The sequence below is a fragment of the Colossoma macropomum genome, unplaced genomic scaffold (assembly GCF_904425465.1).
Source record: "Colossoma macropomum unplaced genomic scaffold, Colossoma_macropomum, whole genome shotgun sequence".
NCBI lineage: Eukaryota > Metazoa > Chordata > Actinopteri > Characiformes > Serrasalmidae > Colossoma > Colossoma macropomum.
The window spans coordinates 13089082-13104293 of record NW_023494800.1 but is presented as its reverse complement, the minus strand read 5'-3'; the positions used below and the strand labels follow the sequence as shown (position 1 = coordinate 13104293).

Sequence of the window (15212 nt, the reverse complement as noted above, 5' to 3'; positions counted from 1 at the left end):
TATTGTTTGCTTTGTCATTGTTTACATATACCTACATTAAAAGATATTCAATTCATAGAATAACTGTTTGAAGACTATAGATTTAAGATTACAAAACCTTTGTCATTCCATTGTCTCAAGATCCCTGACATACAATGGAGACCTTGTGTTCTCCAAATGGCTCTGACATTTCAGTATTGAGTATGTACCTCCGTGGCCAGACGGCGCCTCTTAATGAAGCTGAGAGTCAGCTGAGAGCTGCGGTGCGCTGTGGACACAACAGCCGGTCAGAGCGTGTGTTTGTGTTCATTGGCTAGCAGGCTTGAAGCTTTCTCCCATGAGGCTGAGAAGATGTGTGGCTGGCATAGCCTCCAAGAGCCTGCTCTCCCTCTCTGACACAAGCTAGGCATTATCAAGTGCCACGACAAACAACGAGCCCTTCAGCCTCAGCTCTCCCCACCTTAGCACTGACAACAGAGGGGTTTCACTGCACTCATCTAAATGAAAACATCACTGATGATAGTATCACATTAGTGCATGGGAATAAAGAGCCATGCCAGTAATCAGATTAAGATCTCCAGCTAGTTCATTTTGTTAAAGATTCTCAAGAATCCTCATCCCAACAGAAGCTGAGGACTGAATATTGTCTTAAACGTAAGCAACATTACAAATGTAACCACTCAACTGACCATTGGGGTTAAATGGTCAGGATATAAATTCATTTTAATATAAAGCAAGAAGAAATCATTCATGTAACCTACATAAATGGCAAATTATGGAATATCATCTCCACAAGTTGTTGCCATCTAAAGGGATTAGGTTGATCTAATGCTGATATCATGTAAACAATGCATATTAAACATACGCACACCAATCAAGAACATTGATTTGTATGAATAATTTTGTAATCATAATAAAAACCTAATAATGAATTAGCTCTCCTGGATCATAAGCATTCCAAATGGGTTGTGAAATGTAAAAACATTTTAGTCTAGAGAAAAACAGTAGTCTAAAGCAGTGTTTCTCAACCCTGGTCCTGCAGGCCCACTGACCTGCTTAATGTAGTGCTTCTCCTGCTTCAACACACCCACTTCAACTTAATAATGGGCTGTTAATGAGCTGATTAGTTGGGTCAGGTGTGTTGAGAGCAAGGAAAAATATTAAACACTGCAAGGCAGTGGGCCTCCAGGACCTGAGTTGGGAAACACTGGGCTAAAGTATGGAAATATCACCACCTTGTGGACAAGAGGACTAGATTCGGGTAAACTAAAAGCGGAACATCACTCATTTAAACTCATTCACTTCATCCAAAAAGCAGAAGCTAACGTTACTGCTTTGTTTCTGATCCTTTTATTTATTATGTATAGGTTGTTCCCTTAGGGTTTTCCCTAAGGGAAAATCAGCTTCAGCAAACTCTCTACTGCATCTTCTTCCCCAGTTTTATTCACTGCTACTTTTCCGTTCTCATGTTACTTGTTCTAATCATTTTGTTAAGACTCCAAACTGACCTGACAGTTGGCTGCTTCAGATGGTGCCTTGTAATTACTTTACTAGAATAGCTGATCTCCAGGGGCTGATTCACATTTTGTAGGTTAATTTTAGACAGTGTTAGCTTACTAACCATGCTCTGGAATTATGTAGCTCCTTTAAAACAGCTAAACAGATGACTCTGTGAACGAATGCTTAATGGCCCATCAATATATAGAACATTGTAAATGTATAAAGCCAGCAGTGTTAAATAGACATTTACAGTATTAAACAGTGTTCTAAAATGTTCATATATATGTGTATTTAGGCCAACCTCATATGTATATGTATTGCGTGTGTTAATTTAACAAAGATGATTTTGTCATATGTTACCTGAAATTTGTGCTGTTGTTGTTGTTTTTCTTTAACTATTAGTCTTACATTAACTAGAGTTCATTGCAGAGTTAAAATGGGCAGCTCAACTTCACAGCCAAACTTAATTTATTTAAGCATTTATTTAAACATTTTGTCTCAGAGGGCCAAAGTGCAGTGTTTGTGGTAGACTGAAGGTCTAAAATGCAAAATTATATCCAAATAAAGTAGGCAGCTTTCGAATAGAGCTTTTAAAAATGTATTTCATGGCATTATGTTTGATTTTGTTACTAGAATAATCAAATAATTAAAAGGAAAATATCAATTTAACTGAAAGGGGAAAGTTCATAAATAAACTCTAAGTTGGTGTGAAAAAGCAATTGCTATGGTATCCCAGGTTGTTGCTAAGATGCTTCTTGGCCATTGCCATGGAATCCCAGGTGGTTGCGTAGAATAAGAAGACGAAGAACAGTAAGTTGGCTTTGTGTTATGTGAAATGTGAAAGTTTGTCTGAGGGCATGGGGTTAGGGTAACTTTTTGGCAAGCAAAATCAAACGTTCTCACAGGTCTGTTTAGGCTCACGGGCCACTTTTTGGGCAGCTCTGATTCAAACTCTACACAAGACTTGGAATAGACAACACATTTGAATACGATGAATTAAATAAAAGTATCTTTCTTATCAAAGCATTCACAAATATTGGCTTTCATTTAAACTTACAAATGTTTCACTTTTAAAAGAATTTCACTTCTTTTTCTTTGTCACTCATCGGGTTTAAATAAGGAGCAAATGCTTTTACAAATGTTCTGATTATCAAGAACACTAATTTGGCCTCTGGAGGATCTGGGCCTTGCCTGACAGCTTGTCCATGTAAGGAGTACTTTGGCCTAATTGGTGGTCCCTGCCGGACCAGATCTAACCCTACTGAGGGGTGCTTCATGCCGGTCAGCGGCTTTGAGCCTCTCCCTCTCACTGACAGCTGTTGTATTTAAGCTCAGACTTTCCACCCCAATTAGACACACATTCGGATAGCAGCATCAGTGCAGGTGGAAGATGGTGAGTTTTTTTTTTTTTCGGAAGATTTTCTATTTTGTTATGGAGCTGATATGAACTAAGAACCATCTGTTGCTGCCCAAGTGATTAACTGAAGGATAATTGATATAATATCTCAATGTTATCTAGTTATGACACACCTTAGAGAGGTTTTATCTGGATAACAATTTTAAGTTGCATTATGGTTAATCTGCATACTCAGTTTGCTTAGTGTTAGCATTTCTGTTTCTTACACAAGTTAGTCTGCCACTGAGCAGAAGTCTTATAGCCCCAGGGAACCTAATGTTAATCCATGTTTTTTTTCTAAGCAGATTCATCTGCTCTTGTGGGCACATAGTATACATGTACAAAGTATATTCTGTGAATGAGTTTCAAATGGTTTATGTATTATGCCATAATCCCCTGCCCTTTCGATGTAATTGTGTGAGGATGTGGTTCCTCCCACCCACACAGCTTTAACAAAACTGTGTTCCCCCACAGTCTCTCTGTTTGAGAAACTTACAGAGCGAAAGCGAAACCAAGCAAAAGTTAACTAGTATGCATAACAGAGCAACAGCAGTGCTGGACAGAGGAATGTAAATCAAGCGTGCTCATTAGCATTCTAGGACAATGTCCAGACAGGTCTCAGATAGGTCTGTTGAGCATTTTTTATCATCATTTCTAGTTTGTTTATTTCATCCGAACTATACTGAATGTCTAACATTACACTCAATGGCAGTAGCAGACAAATATGTTCCATATATTGTACTCTTCTAATGCTTAATATTGTAACCTAAAGATGCAGAAGATAGAGTCACAAAAAATGCTGGAGTACTGAATGAATTTTGTAGTAATATCACCACTTAACCTTCCTTTCAGGCCAGCAGGAAGACCAAGAAGAAGGAGGGAGGTGCCAAGCGTGCACAGCGGGCCTCCTCCAATGTGTTCTCTATGTTTGAGCAGACTCAAATCCAGGAATTCAAAGAGGTGAGGAACGATCTGATAAGAAGAAGTTCACAAATAAACCACAACATCTAATATTAGCAAATTTATCTTCGAGACAGGCATTTACACTCATCGATCAAAACAGAGATGGCTTCATCGACAAGGAGGACCTTAAGGACACATATGCTTCTCTTGGTTAGTGCCGCCTGCTTTTAAATGAATTTCTATGATTAAATACTTACTTCAGTGGCTACTTGAAAAAATTACTTGCTATCCACAGGTAAACTGAATGTTAAAGACAATGAACTGGAAGACATGCTTAAGGAAGCCAGTGGCCCCATCAATTTCACCATGTTCCTTAATCTGTTTGGAGAGAAACTGCATGGTAAGTTATAATCTGTGTGGATGTAAATGAAAAGACTGCAAATGTACTATTGTAATACACAGTATATTGTGATAGTTAGGGCATTGTAATACATTGCAATATGCAACAATATTTATGCACATATTCAACATTTTATTGAACTTGGTCTTATAAGACCTCCAAAAGCATGGGGTATTTAACAGGTCTCTGAATTTAGGCACTGACCCTGAAGACACTATACTTAACGCCTTTAAGATGTTTGATCCTGAGGCAAAGGGCTACATACATACAGCCGAGTAAGTGCATATGCCTGCTTAATGCTTCACATAAGACAATTTGACAGCTACGCAAAGTGCAAAATCCAGATTTCAATTATATAAATGCTTAAATTCCAGATTACAACACATCCTAATGACGCAAGCTGACAAGTTTAGTGCAGAGGAGGTGAGAAATCTAAAAATATAACCCTGTCCTTACTGTGATGCTAATAAACCTGTTTTATATTTATATCTCACATTGTGTTTTAATCATAGGTACGTCAGATGTTTCAGTCCTCGAACATTGACTCAGCAGGCAACCTGGACTACAAATCCCTTTGTTACATTATCACCCACGGCGAAGAACAGGAGGAATGAGGAAACTGCTGGTTGAAAGCTGCATATCACTGTTGCTACTCTCGGCTCATGGGGCCACCTGCTAATAAAAGCAAGCTGTGCCACATTTTTCATTTTCTTACTTGGAATGAAAATGTCTGTCTTAAACAAAGAAACAAGTACATGTTAAATTCTTCCACGCACACCATGTTTACTCTCCTGTCAACAAAGACACTCTAAAAAGCTATAAAACCTCATGAAGAGTGATAAATATATCTAGAAATTAAGGAAATAACCGATACAACTACCAGAACCATAAAAACAGCATTTTTAAAAATTGTAATAATGAACATACTATACTTTTGCAAAAGTCAGTGACCACTCTTTCGTTTATTTAGTGTCCAGTCAAAACAGCCAATAAGTTCTTCCCTTGTTCAGTGGCAGAAAAAGGTTATAATTCTGATCAGATTACGTATAAGAAAATCCATTTGCGTAAAAAGGAGAATCTGGAGTTTAAAAAAAAGGTAGAGAGGTTGTTATTAAAAAAAAAAAAAGTTAATAAACGAGACTCCTAACATGCATTACCTGAGAGACCACCAAAGCTGTCACCATCATATAAACAATACTTAAAGCTTTCACCTTTAAGAGAGAGGAAAAAAAAATCAAGAAAATCAAGCTCCACTCTTGTTTTGGTTCTCAAACCCACTGATATTTCTACCTATTCTTCCATTTTGAGAAGACTGCACTAGGAATCCCTTTGTTACATAATCAAACCAAAACTGGACATTTGAGATGTGGAGTAAGGTTTCACAGAGTGAGTATTCTAAATTAGAGATCTTTGGAAGTAACAAAAGGCAGTATATACAACACTGAAGCAATAAAAGACTTTGAATTATATCTATGACTATCAGTGAAGCATGATGGAGGATGGGGATGTATAACATCTGGTGTTCGTGTTTTTTTAATGCTAATATGATGATGATAAATTAATCTAATCTTCATTACTGCATTGATATCTTACAAAACATATAAGACAAACTATGCCACTTGTTTAAAAATACCAGAGTAGCTTGACAAAAAATGTTGAAGTCTTTTCTTGTAATGTAGAAATTTTATAAAAAAATGCAAACATACTCACTTCCAGGTTCTTTGGCATACATCAAAGTTTACAGTGCTACATTCATTTTCAACTTCTGCAACAACAAAAAACCAAGGCTGTCATGGTAAACAGATAATTCATCTTATTCTTAGCCCTTATCAGCAAACAGGAGCACGTGCTTGTTTCAGAACATAAAAGGCAAAGGACAGTCCAGGCAGTTTAAGATGTTCTCCAGGTCGCAGGTCTATTCCCTGAAGAGGAGGGAGCGTCTGCTCATCCACCATCTTGAGCAAAACTCCATTCAGTCTAACAGCCCTGAAAATGAAAACGCACAGAGCTGGAACCTGATTAACTTGAAACAAGATGGGGTGGAACCAAACATACTGGATGTACAATAAAATACAAAACAGCCAGTGTAGGACACAGTACCTGGACTGGAGTCCGTCCACACCTGACTCTGCTGACTGGAGTACATAAGCCTCAATGGTGCTGTTGGAGAAGAGGGCTGGCAGACTGAGTGTGGCTTGATTTTTGCTTAGGTTTAGGGCAAACAGCGTGACTGCACCTTGTCTGTAACTTGAACTAGGGAGAAAAGAATGATAATGATTTCCTTCATTGTCATTTTTGAACAACAGTTGGACTATTTCAATACAGAATGTCTCAAAGTGTGATCAAGCATGCTTAAGAAAAGTCACTGGAGATTTAAGATGCAGTACCTTTTTCTGTTAGTGCAATGAAGATACATCCGTAATAGCCGTTTGTGCTTTGAATTCGAGACAACTTCTACTTTCAGCACTTCGGGTCCAACTAGCCTTTTATAAAGCACTGACAGCCAGTAATCCTACCGTAAAGACACACAGGGTGAATGTCCTGATGAGAATTTTGCATAGAAGATCAGAAAATGTCACATAGGACTTTATTACTATTATGTTTTTGTGAAAATGAGCCATAGCAAATTGAAAAAGAAAAAAAATACTGCTGAGTGCAAGAAGACATTTAAGTACAAACTAAATGACCATACTTTGCAAGTTCTACACATACTAAACATAAAAGAACAGACATTCAGCTTTGACATTGAGCCACATGTAATGGTACGCAACTTCATATAGCATCGATACAAAATACATACTGGAAGTGGATCGAGGTTATCATCCACCAGATGGTATGTACCAGAGCCAATCAACACCTGTCTGATGACGACGTCCAAACCCATCTTGGCAGCAAGTCCAAGTTTGTCCAGCCACCTTGAGTAAACAAACGACATTCATTCAAAAGACAAAACAGAAACAGTTAAGACCTTAGATAAGAGACCAATGCATGTTCCCCCTGTATACATAAACGGGAATTCCACTGTGGTTTTTTATAAATTCTGCAGAATTGAAGCTTCCGCAAAGAAAGCTATTATAAAATATTGTTGTAAATACACTGCACAATGCCTGAGACATTGTTTTATAGGAGTTCTCAGACAAAACTTTGCCTAAAATGTATTTAAATACATGCACAGTGAGACATGCAGACTGTTGTAGTGGGTGATTTTCTCTACAATACACCATTTTTTATAAACTACTCTGGATGCCGTTGTTTATATTTCAACCTTTTTTGCAGAAGCTTAAAACACATGCTATAGTGTTATTTCATTTAACAAAGTGTCATGTAGCTACAATACAAGTTTGTATTTAAAATCAGAAAACACTTATTGTATTAAATAACAAATTGGCTTGTATAAAAGGAACTGTGTTATGGTTAATGGGGCATGTTACCAACTTTTTAAACATCTGTTTTATATGGCTATATGAATTTGCATAAAATGCACAATAGTGCCCATGTCATTTACTGACTCTTATATAACTTTGACCAAAGTTATTTTAACAGGAACTCACATAAAACCAGCAACAAATGTGTCAGAGAGGCCCAAGGCACCACCACCATATGCTGAGCTCGTCTCTCCAAGCCAGACTCTCTTCCCAGGAGACACCGACCACACAGTCTACACAAAGATGAATACACTGAATAAATCAGTGTGTATATAACAGAATAACAGCCTGCTGTACAGTTGCCCACCTCATTTCAGGGGACCACGATTAACTGGACAAATTAACATAATCTTTATTCGTCTTCTTCAGCACTTTTTGCAAATTCTGATGCCTGTGACTCACAGACATGATGAAATGCTGGGTATTACTCTGGTGATTTTGTAATGTTGTAATTATCAGTTCCTGTTTGCTTCAGGGGCTTTTTGCAATCACTCTCATCTTCAGTAAGTGTCATCAACAAATTTTGGTTTATTCTCATGAAAATGCAATACTAACTGCTTTATTACCGTGCTTCATGTCATTTTCTTACTGTAAGGGAAAGCACTATTAACTGAATTACATTTGCTGAAGAAAAATGTGGAAGGGGAGAGGGCTATGCATATTCCTATAGGGTTCACCATCCAGTATATAGTACTGTGCAGACCACCATGCATTTATTTCATTTCAAATCAAAACAGCCATTTAGCATCGGTTATTCATTCATTCAGCATCAGGAAAAAACAGAAAATATATTTTGCATTTTAACATTACACAGAAGCCTCAAAAACTAAATGTTGTTTTCTTTGTATCTAGAGTACCCCTCTTTTGTCTTTATTACAGCTTTCATTCTTTTCTGGAGATCTGCTTTCAGCTTTTCAAAGAAAAATGCAGGGATTTTCCACACCTGCAAAGTTCAGTCTTAAAAGCTGGTTGCATTTTCTACTTCTCTCAATTCAAGTAACCCCACATTCAGGTGATGTTGTAGTATGAACTCTGGGGTGGACGGTCCATTGTTCTGAGAACACCAGTAGCTTCTTTGTTTGATCTGCAAATTTCCTTTCTCAGTAATGGCTTCTTATAGCACTGAGTTGTCTTCTTACAGTGGGAGGATGGACAAAAACACTTGTGTATTTTCAGATCTGAATCTTAAATTGAGCTTGATTTTCTCCTCTCTCTCTAAGATGAAAGATTTAAGTGCTGTTTATCTGATGGTTACAGTTTTAGTGGTCTACCAGCAGAGCCGGCTGGCCCTATACACTCACTACAGATGGTGTGTAGGGCGCCAAAAATTACGCCTTCCCCTTGTGTCAAAACTACTTTTTGTTTACAACTTCAATGAGAGGCAGAAGCAGAACTATTCTGGGAACAGCAATCAGGTAAACTTGTGTTCTCTCCAAATTTGATGTCAGCAAATAACAGTAACGTTTAACTAAAAGTTAATGTGCTACCTGGGCAGCAAATCTCTCTCTCTCTCCCTCTCTCTCTCTCTAGTCTGTCAGAATGAATTACTACTTACTTAAACATAACTATTTATTACATTTGATGTTCACCAATGGGCAACAGAGTTTATAAACTGCAGCTCGGAGAAGATAACCAAATCATGCATAAATATATGTATGTGTACAAAATTAGACTTGTGCTTTGCAGCAGCAGCCTCTGTGGAGACCAGTCCAGTCAGGACAATATATGGGCGTGGTGACACAGTCCTCATAGGTGCACATCATTTTAAAACAAGACAATGATTATCTAGTCTCTCGGTCAATTTTCAGTTGCAATTCTGGGCTAATGCAAAATGGAAAGCAATAGATTGACATTGACTATTGATTAAATATTGAATTAAAATGTTCATTAGCTGAGGATACTGGGCAATTCAGATGTACATCTCTTAGTAAATAATAAACATCAAGTATTCAGCCAAGCCACATTATAAATATTATTTTATATTTGAAAATGTATAAAAGGAAATCCGGGAGAGCCAGTCTGAATGGGGCTGATGCAGCTGAAAAAATTATCTGTAATTTTCAGGCTTTCTTTTAATTTTCTCATGCTGTGCCTGAGTTTGAAAGTAATTATGTTCATGTTAATATTCATTTTTCTTCAAGATTCTACAGCAAAAAATTCTATTCAATAAATATTTGTTTGTTTATACCTCATTCCGTTCTGTATAGGCCTACTTATTTTTAGACCAGCTGATGGAGCAAACTGTTTTAAAGGAGGGAAGACTGTAGTGGGCGCACAGGGGTGTCAGGTGTGACTGTGAGGCTCACAGGTCTGGTAGGAGGGCTTCTTGGCAGAATTTTTCTTAGGGCCCGAGGGAGGTCAGGACTGACTCTGTCTACCAGGTTTGGCATTGTTGTTAAGAATCTCGTTACTTGTTTTGACTTTCCTCTTACATAGCAAGTCAATTATCCGGTGTCGACCAGAGGAGGATGGGTTCCCCTTCTGAGTCTTGGTTCAAGGTTTCTTCCTCCTTCTCTTGGGAGTTTTTCCTTGCTACTGTCACCACTGGCTTGCTAATGGGGGCTCGGACCCGGATTTTCTTTCTGTAATGCTGATTTTTTTTTTTCTTTCTGTAAAGCTGCTTTGTGACAACACCTGTTGTAAAAAGCGCTATACAAATAAACTTTGCTTGCTTGCTTGCTAACAAGTCAATTATCTACTCTTCTCAGAAAAATCTCCTAAAATGAATAACTAGAACTTTAAAACATTAAATAAATGAAGGGTGGTCTCTGACTTTTGCACAGTAAAGCAAATCTCAACACCGTAAAATACACCTGACATTGTGTACTTAAAGCTCAGTCACTGCTTCATTTCAAATTAGATGTGCTGGAGCACAGAACCAGAAAAAGGTCACTGATCAATTGTTTATATACTGCATGCAATTTAACAAAAGTTAAAATACTTTTTTAATTAAGCCCTTCATGAAGGATATGCTAATAAAAGATAAGGATACAGTAAATAGGCTTTTACCTCAAGGACCTCATTAGTTTTGACAGCCAGTGTGTCCAGCACTTCAGGATCTTTAAAATCCTCCAAGGATGTATCTCTACCATTGACATAATAGCTAATGGCCAAGGAAAAAAACAAGGCATTAAAAGTAAAATATGATGAAACTGATAAAAGATAATTCAAAGAACTGTAGACAAAATGGATAAAATACAGTACAGAAGACAGATGAGGACAGTCACGCTCTCTCTCTGAAAACCCACATGTAAGGTTTCACAAGAATAACCACAGCCTTTCTGTTTGCTCAACAATCAGGCATGTGTGAGACATGTGATTTAGTGTGTTGTGCACTAAAAGTTATGCAGTGTAACATACTGGTGCCAGGTACACGCGTCAATGGCATTACTTGCAGTCTCCAAAAACCTGTTAAAAAATAAACACAATGGGTTGAGCTTGCATGCCAACAGCATGACTTCCAACAGCTTTAAATTTGGGAACTTCAGAGTCAACTTGCTTATACATTTTGCTGCAGAAGGTTTGGCGCATTAAAATGCATTATGCAATCTACTTATATCTAGACTGCTTGTCAAAAGTTTGGGGACACTTTGCCTTCGACCATCTTTTGAATGTAATGTTTAATCTTCACTTCTACTTTTCAATTAAGTATGAAAAATATCTACAAAGGTTAAAAGATTAATATCATGAAAAAACACCACTCATTCCCCAGTCCATACGTGAAAACTGCAGAAACAGTCCATTTTGAATTCCCTGTTTCTTTGATTGATATATATCTGCCTATTCAGCCTGCAGCAGTTTAGCCCCGCCAATTCACGCTGAAGTTATAAGGTATGAGCTGCTTTTTGCATGAGGCAGAATAATGCAGCCAATCAGAACAGAGGTCATTTACATGTCAGTCTTAAAGGTACAGTGGAAAATTGTATTTAATAAAAAATGTCATGTAACAATTTATTTCACTATTTTTGGCAAATAAAACCAAAAAAACTTTAGAAGTGAACCTCGGGGTAAAAAATGAATACAAAAAACATGTATGATATGGGCCTTTTAACATAAATCAGTTATTTACTAATATTTTGGGTATATTTTGCAATTCTTAACTTCATGCTCCTCAAAGTGATAATAATAATAATAATAATGAATATGAAGCTGTGTGAAGAGCCTGGTTTGCCTAAACAGTAATTTGACAGTTTTCTTTTACACACCTTTCCTGAAAACACATACTACAATATATCAAAACAAGGGGATAAAATGTATGGGATATGGTATTATTCCCAAAGTAGTGCTTTTGTCTATTATCCCTTCAGTTCTGCAGTATTTATGTCTAAACAACTGTCTATTTTGCATGTTAATGCAAACTGAAACAATGCAAACATATAGTCATGCGCATTTATTATAGACCACTCAAAACACTTTTGACAGGAAGTGTGCACACAGACACACTGACCCTGTAAGTAGATCTTTGCGGTGGTTTCTTGGCTGACTGACGTCTGGTCCGTACAGCCCTGATGAGCTGTAGATTCTAGATTTCTGCAGGATCTTATAAAGATGGCGGAAATCCTGGCCCAGCTGGTAACCGTCTACCCTGATTCCTGCCTTCTTCTCATAGCTGTTGGGTTCTGTAAGCCCCAAAACAATATGGTTATAAAAGGACAATAAATTGTGAAGACACTTCAGACTAACCACTAACCAATGACAATGACTTCATTGTCTTAAGAATACAGCACAACAAACTGAGCATCTTTTCTACTGCAAACAGATTCAGAGCAAAACCATATTTTATGTCACACCATTGCCCAGCTCCCAGGACATGATGTACTGTCTGGATTCACAGTAGTTCATCAGCAGCTCTGCATTCTGGCTGTCCCAGACATTGTCAGGGGTTCGGAGCAGCGCATTCAACCCAAAGATCAGGTCCAATCCAGAGCAGTTTGCAAAGGCATACAGCAGGTCCACTGCACTTTCTGTCCAATCATAAAAATGAATCAGTAAACTCAATTAGCTCTTACCAAAATGTGCTATGTTTGATTTGTTAACAATAAAGCACTTGCCAACCATTATTCAGTGTTAGAGGATTAGCTTACTTACCTGAGAAATTCATTTTGCTGTATTTTCCAAGCAGCTCTTCCTGGTGTAAGACTGAGGTCTGCAGTGCCCATTCCTGCTTCAGCCTCTTTTCTTGCAAAGGTGGAAGCTCAAACCTGTCACAGGAATGTCCTATAAAACAGAATGTTTCCGTTTTGGAACAGGTTTTCACAGTATGAAGCCGAAACAGAATATAAACAAACATCAGTAGAATAACATCAACAAAAGACATGACCTTTTAAGGGTCCTTGTGCAAAAAAAAATTCTCCAACCTCTCTTTATCCCATAGAACTGTTTGTTCTATGTCACAAAAAACCTCAATTCTTTTCCAATTGTCTACATCATTTGAACTCAGCTGTCCTTTGCATTGTGTAAAGAGTTCATAATGAATGGACCAATAGAAATGCTACAAAATGATTTACATTATTTCATGCTCCAAAGTTTTTAGATTCTTGAATTAAAAGTTCTGAAATGTTGAAGATAATTGTTTATTTACGTTTTTTGCAGGATAACAACATATGTAAATGAACTTTGTTCTGATTGGCCCTGCATTCTACCTCATTCAAAAAGCAGTCTGGGCTGAAAACCTTCAACTTCAGTGTAAATGGGTGAAGCTAAACTGCTGTAAGCTAAATAAGGGGATGTAGGTAAATAAGTTGGGTTTGTGACCTCAACATGGGCTGCTGTTGCAGATTAGTAACATGGCCTGTGTGTTCACATATAGGTCAACTTTTATCTTAAAACAGCATGGAAAATGAGGTTTAAAGTTTTAGAATTACAAAGGAGGAATATATCATGTTGTAGGTTATGAGGGGCTCTTTTTTAAAACGGTTACTGTGGTTGAGATGCATTAAGAATAAGTGAGATAAACAAATGTCAGGGCTGTCTGTGTAATGTTGAAGGAAGCTAACTAGTGATGTATGCTGCTAAGAAATTGTATTTTTTTTTTTGTGATGGGGAGTTTATACAGGGGATTTACACACTAACCACATATCTAAAATCAGCAACACCTCTCTGCAATGAGAGATCTTCCCTATAAGTTCTCCATAGACTTGGAATTTCGGTGAATCAGGCTCCTGTTCTCTTATTAAAGGAAAACAGGAATCATGCTGGAGAAGTCAGATGACCACAGTAAAGCTTTCTAAAGCTCACGCGAAACGACACAATAGGGGAAATAAAATAAGACAGATGAGGACAAAGAGCGCGTACCTGGATAATGAAGGGAACTGTGGTCGTTTGACGTGCAAAGTTCCCTCTGTGGGCTGAACTGCATAAAATCTTGCTCAGTTCCTCCAAATCGCAAAAACGCTGGAGTCAATGCCTTTGCTAGAATTCTCAGTTTTGGTGATCTATAGAAAAGTCACACATACGCTGTGGTTCAGAGCCATAAGCTACTAACAAGTCACAAAACCTGGACACAATCGTAAATAACCAAACGTCTGTTGGCTCTGCAGTAACCGGGTTAAAGGGGAATTCCACCGAATTTTCAAAATTCCTTCGTAATCAAATGGCTGTGAACAAAGTCACACACAGTGCTATGATGTGAAATGCTACGTTCTGGAGAAACTAACCTAGTCAGAGTGGTTCACAGTGGTTCTGATAACCAGACATCTGAACAGTTTAACACTTCTAAGTTCCTTCACAGAAAGTTATCACATGAAATGGTTACTAATTTGCTGCCTAATGTTTGAGACGTTCTTTACGATAGTTTTACTATGCGATTTTGGATTTGTCGACAAAAAATATTTTTCAGATTTTCCACTATATTCCCCATCATCAACATTAGTTTTAAAACCCAGAAGACACGCGTATGTTCACTGGTGGTTTTGGATAGTAAATAAATTGTCCACATCTGCGTTGTAGACGTTTGGTTCCTAACACCACCACTGTAAAGAAAATCAGAGCAGTTATGTTTCTCCATAATCATTGCGCACCAAACCACTTTAAATGACTTGTTTACATCTCAGTGACTGAATTGTGCACAAATTTTGAAAAATCGGTGGAGTTCCCTTTTAAAGTGGCAAAACGTGCATCACATGGTGAGACTCACCCAAGTAGGTACATGAACTTCTCTCGGGCCATTAAATCTGCATCTATAGCCACGGAGAGAAATCTTTCGTTCACTTTTTTGTCAACACGAGAAACATCCAGTTCGAGATTCACCTCTTTAAAACCGTCTTCAACCAGAGCTGGAACTGCCTCAGCTCGCAATGTGTAGAAGAAAACAGCAGCAATTAGATGAAACGGAGCAAAGGCGCCGGCAGAGTTCCTGAGTCTAGGCTGCCCCATGGTGTCTGTGAGCTGTAGACTGAGCTACATCAGTGTCGCTTTCCTCCTGCTGAGTACGAGTGAAAAGGAAACATCGCCAAAACTATTAAAACACATGACTCAGCTGATCGTACGCATATTTCCTGTAACGAGCTCATACTAAAGGACCGCTGACAACAGACTAAACAAACAAGGCGGGAGTGGAGCCGGTGGGAGGGGATTGGGGCCCATACGTGAATTACAGCTCACAGCGGAT

The 15212-nt window shown here is 38.0% G+C and overlaps 2 protein-coding genes across 2 annotated transcripts; one reads left to right on the top strand and one right to left on the bottom strand.

Annotated features, from left to right (window-relative positions):
- Positions 1–2764: 2764 nt before the first annotated feature.
- Positions 2765–4877, top strand: LOC118819834 (myosin light chain 5-like). Its single transcript, XM_036587776.1, has 7 exons — positions 2765–2872; positions 3728–3835; positions 3913–3988; positions 4074–4178; positions 4375–4453; positions 4553–4601; positions 4691–4877. Exons 1-7 carry the CDS (start codon positions 2870–2872, stop codon positions 4790–4792), a joined length of 522 nt encoding a protein of 173 aa, XP_036443669.1. The 5' UTR covers positions 2765–2869; the 3' UTR covers positions 4793–4877.
- Positions 4878–4936: 59 nt separating this feature from the next.
- Positions 4937–15144, bottom strand: hpse (heparanase). The gene is made up of 12 exons (XM_036587774.1): positions 14739–15144; positions 13898–14037; positions 12692–12820; positions 12394–12567; positions 12051–12222; positions 10964–11011; positions 10613–10706; positions 7730–7836; positions 6979–7093; positions 6566–6690; positions 6279–6431; positions 4937–6164 (listed from the first exon to the last, which is right to left on the bottom strand). The coding sequence occupies exons 1-12, from the start codon at positions 14975–14977 to the stop codon at positions 6008–6010; spliced, it is 1653 nt and encodes a 550-aa protein (XP_036443667.1). The 5' UTR covers positions 14978–15144; the 3' UTR covers positions 4937–6007.
- Positions 15145–15212: the final 68 nt, after the last annotated feature.

What these genes read in the sequence shown, in the direction of transcription:
- LOC118819834 (XM_036587776.1), top strand. An exon ending in GGACACATATGCTTCTCTTG is followed by an intron (nt 3,989 to 4,073) that starts GTTAGTGCCGCC and finishes TGCTATCCACAG; the next exon opens with GTAAACTGAATGTTAAAGAC. An exon ending in ACAAGTTTAGTGCAGAGGAG is followed by an intron (nt 4,602 to 4,690) that starts GTGAGAAATCTA and finishes TTTTAATCATAG; the next exon opens with GTACGTCAGATGTTTCAGTC.
- hpse (XM_036587774.1), bottom strand. Translation starts at nt 14,977, where the DNA reads ATGGGGCAGCCTAGACTCAGGAACTCTGCCGGCGCCTTTGCTCCGTTT. An exon ending in AAGTTCATGTACCTACTTGG is followed by an intron (nt 14,038 to 14,738) that starts GTGAGTCTCACC and finishes ACTTTTCTATAG; the next exon opens with ATCACCAAAACTGAGAATTC. An exon ending in GTGGACGGACTCCAGTCCAG is followed by an intron (nt 6,165 to 6,278) that starts GTACTGTGTCCT and finishes TTTCATTTTCAG; the next exon opens with GGCTGTTAGACTGAATGGAG.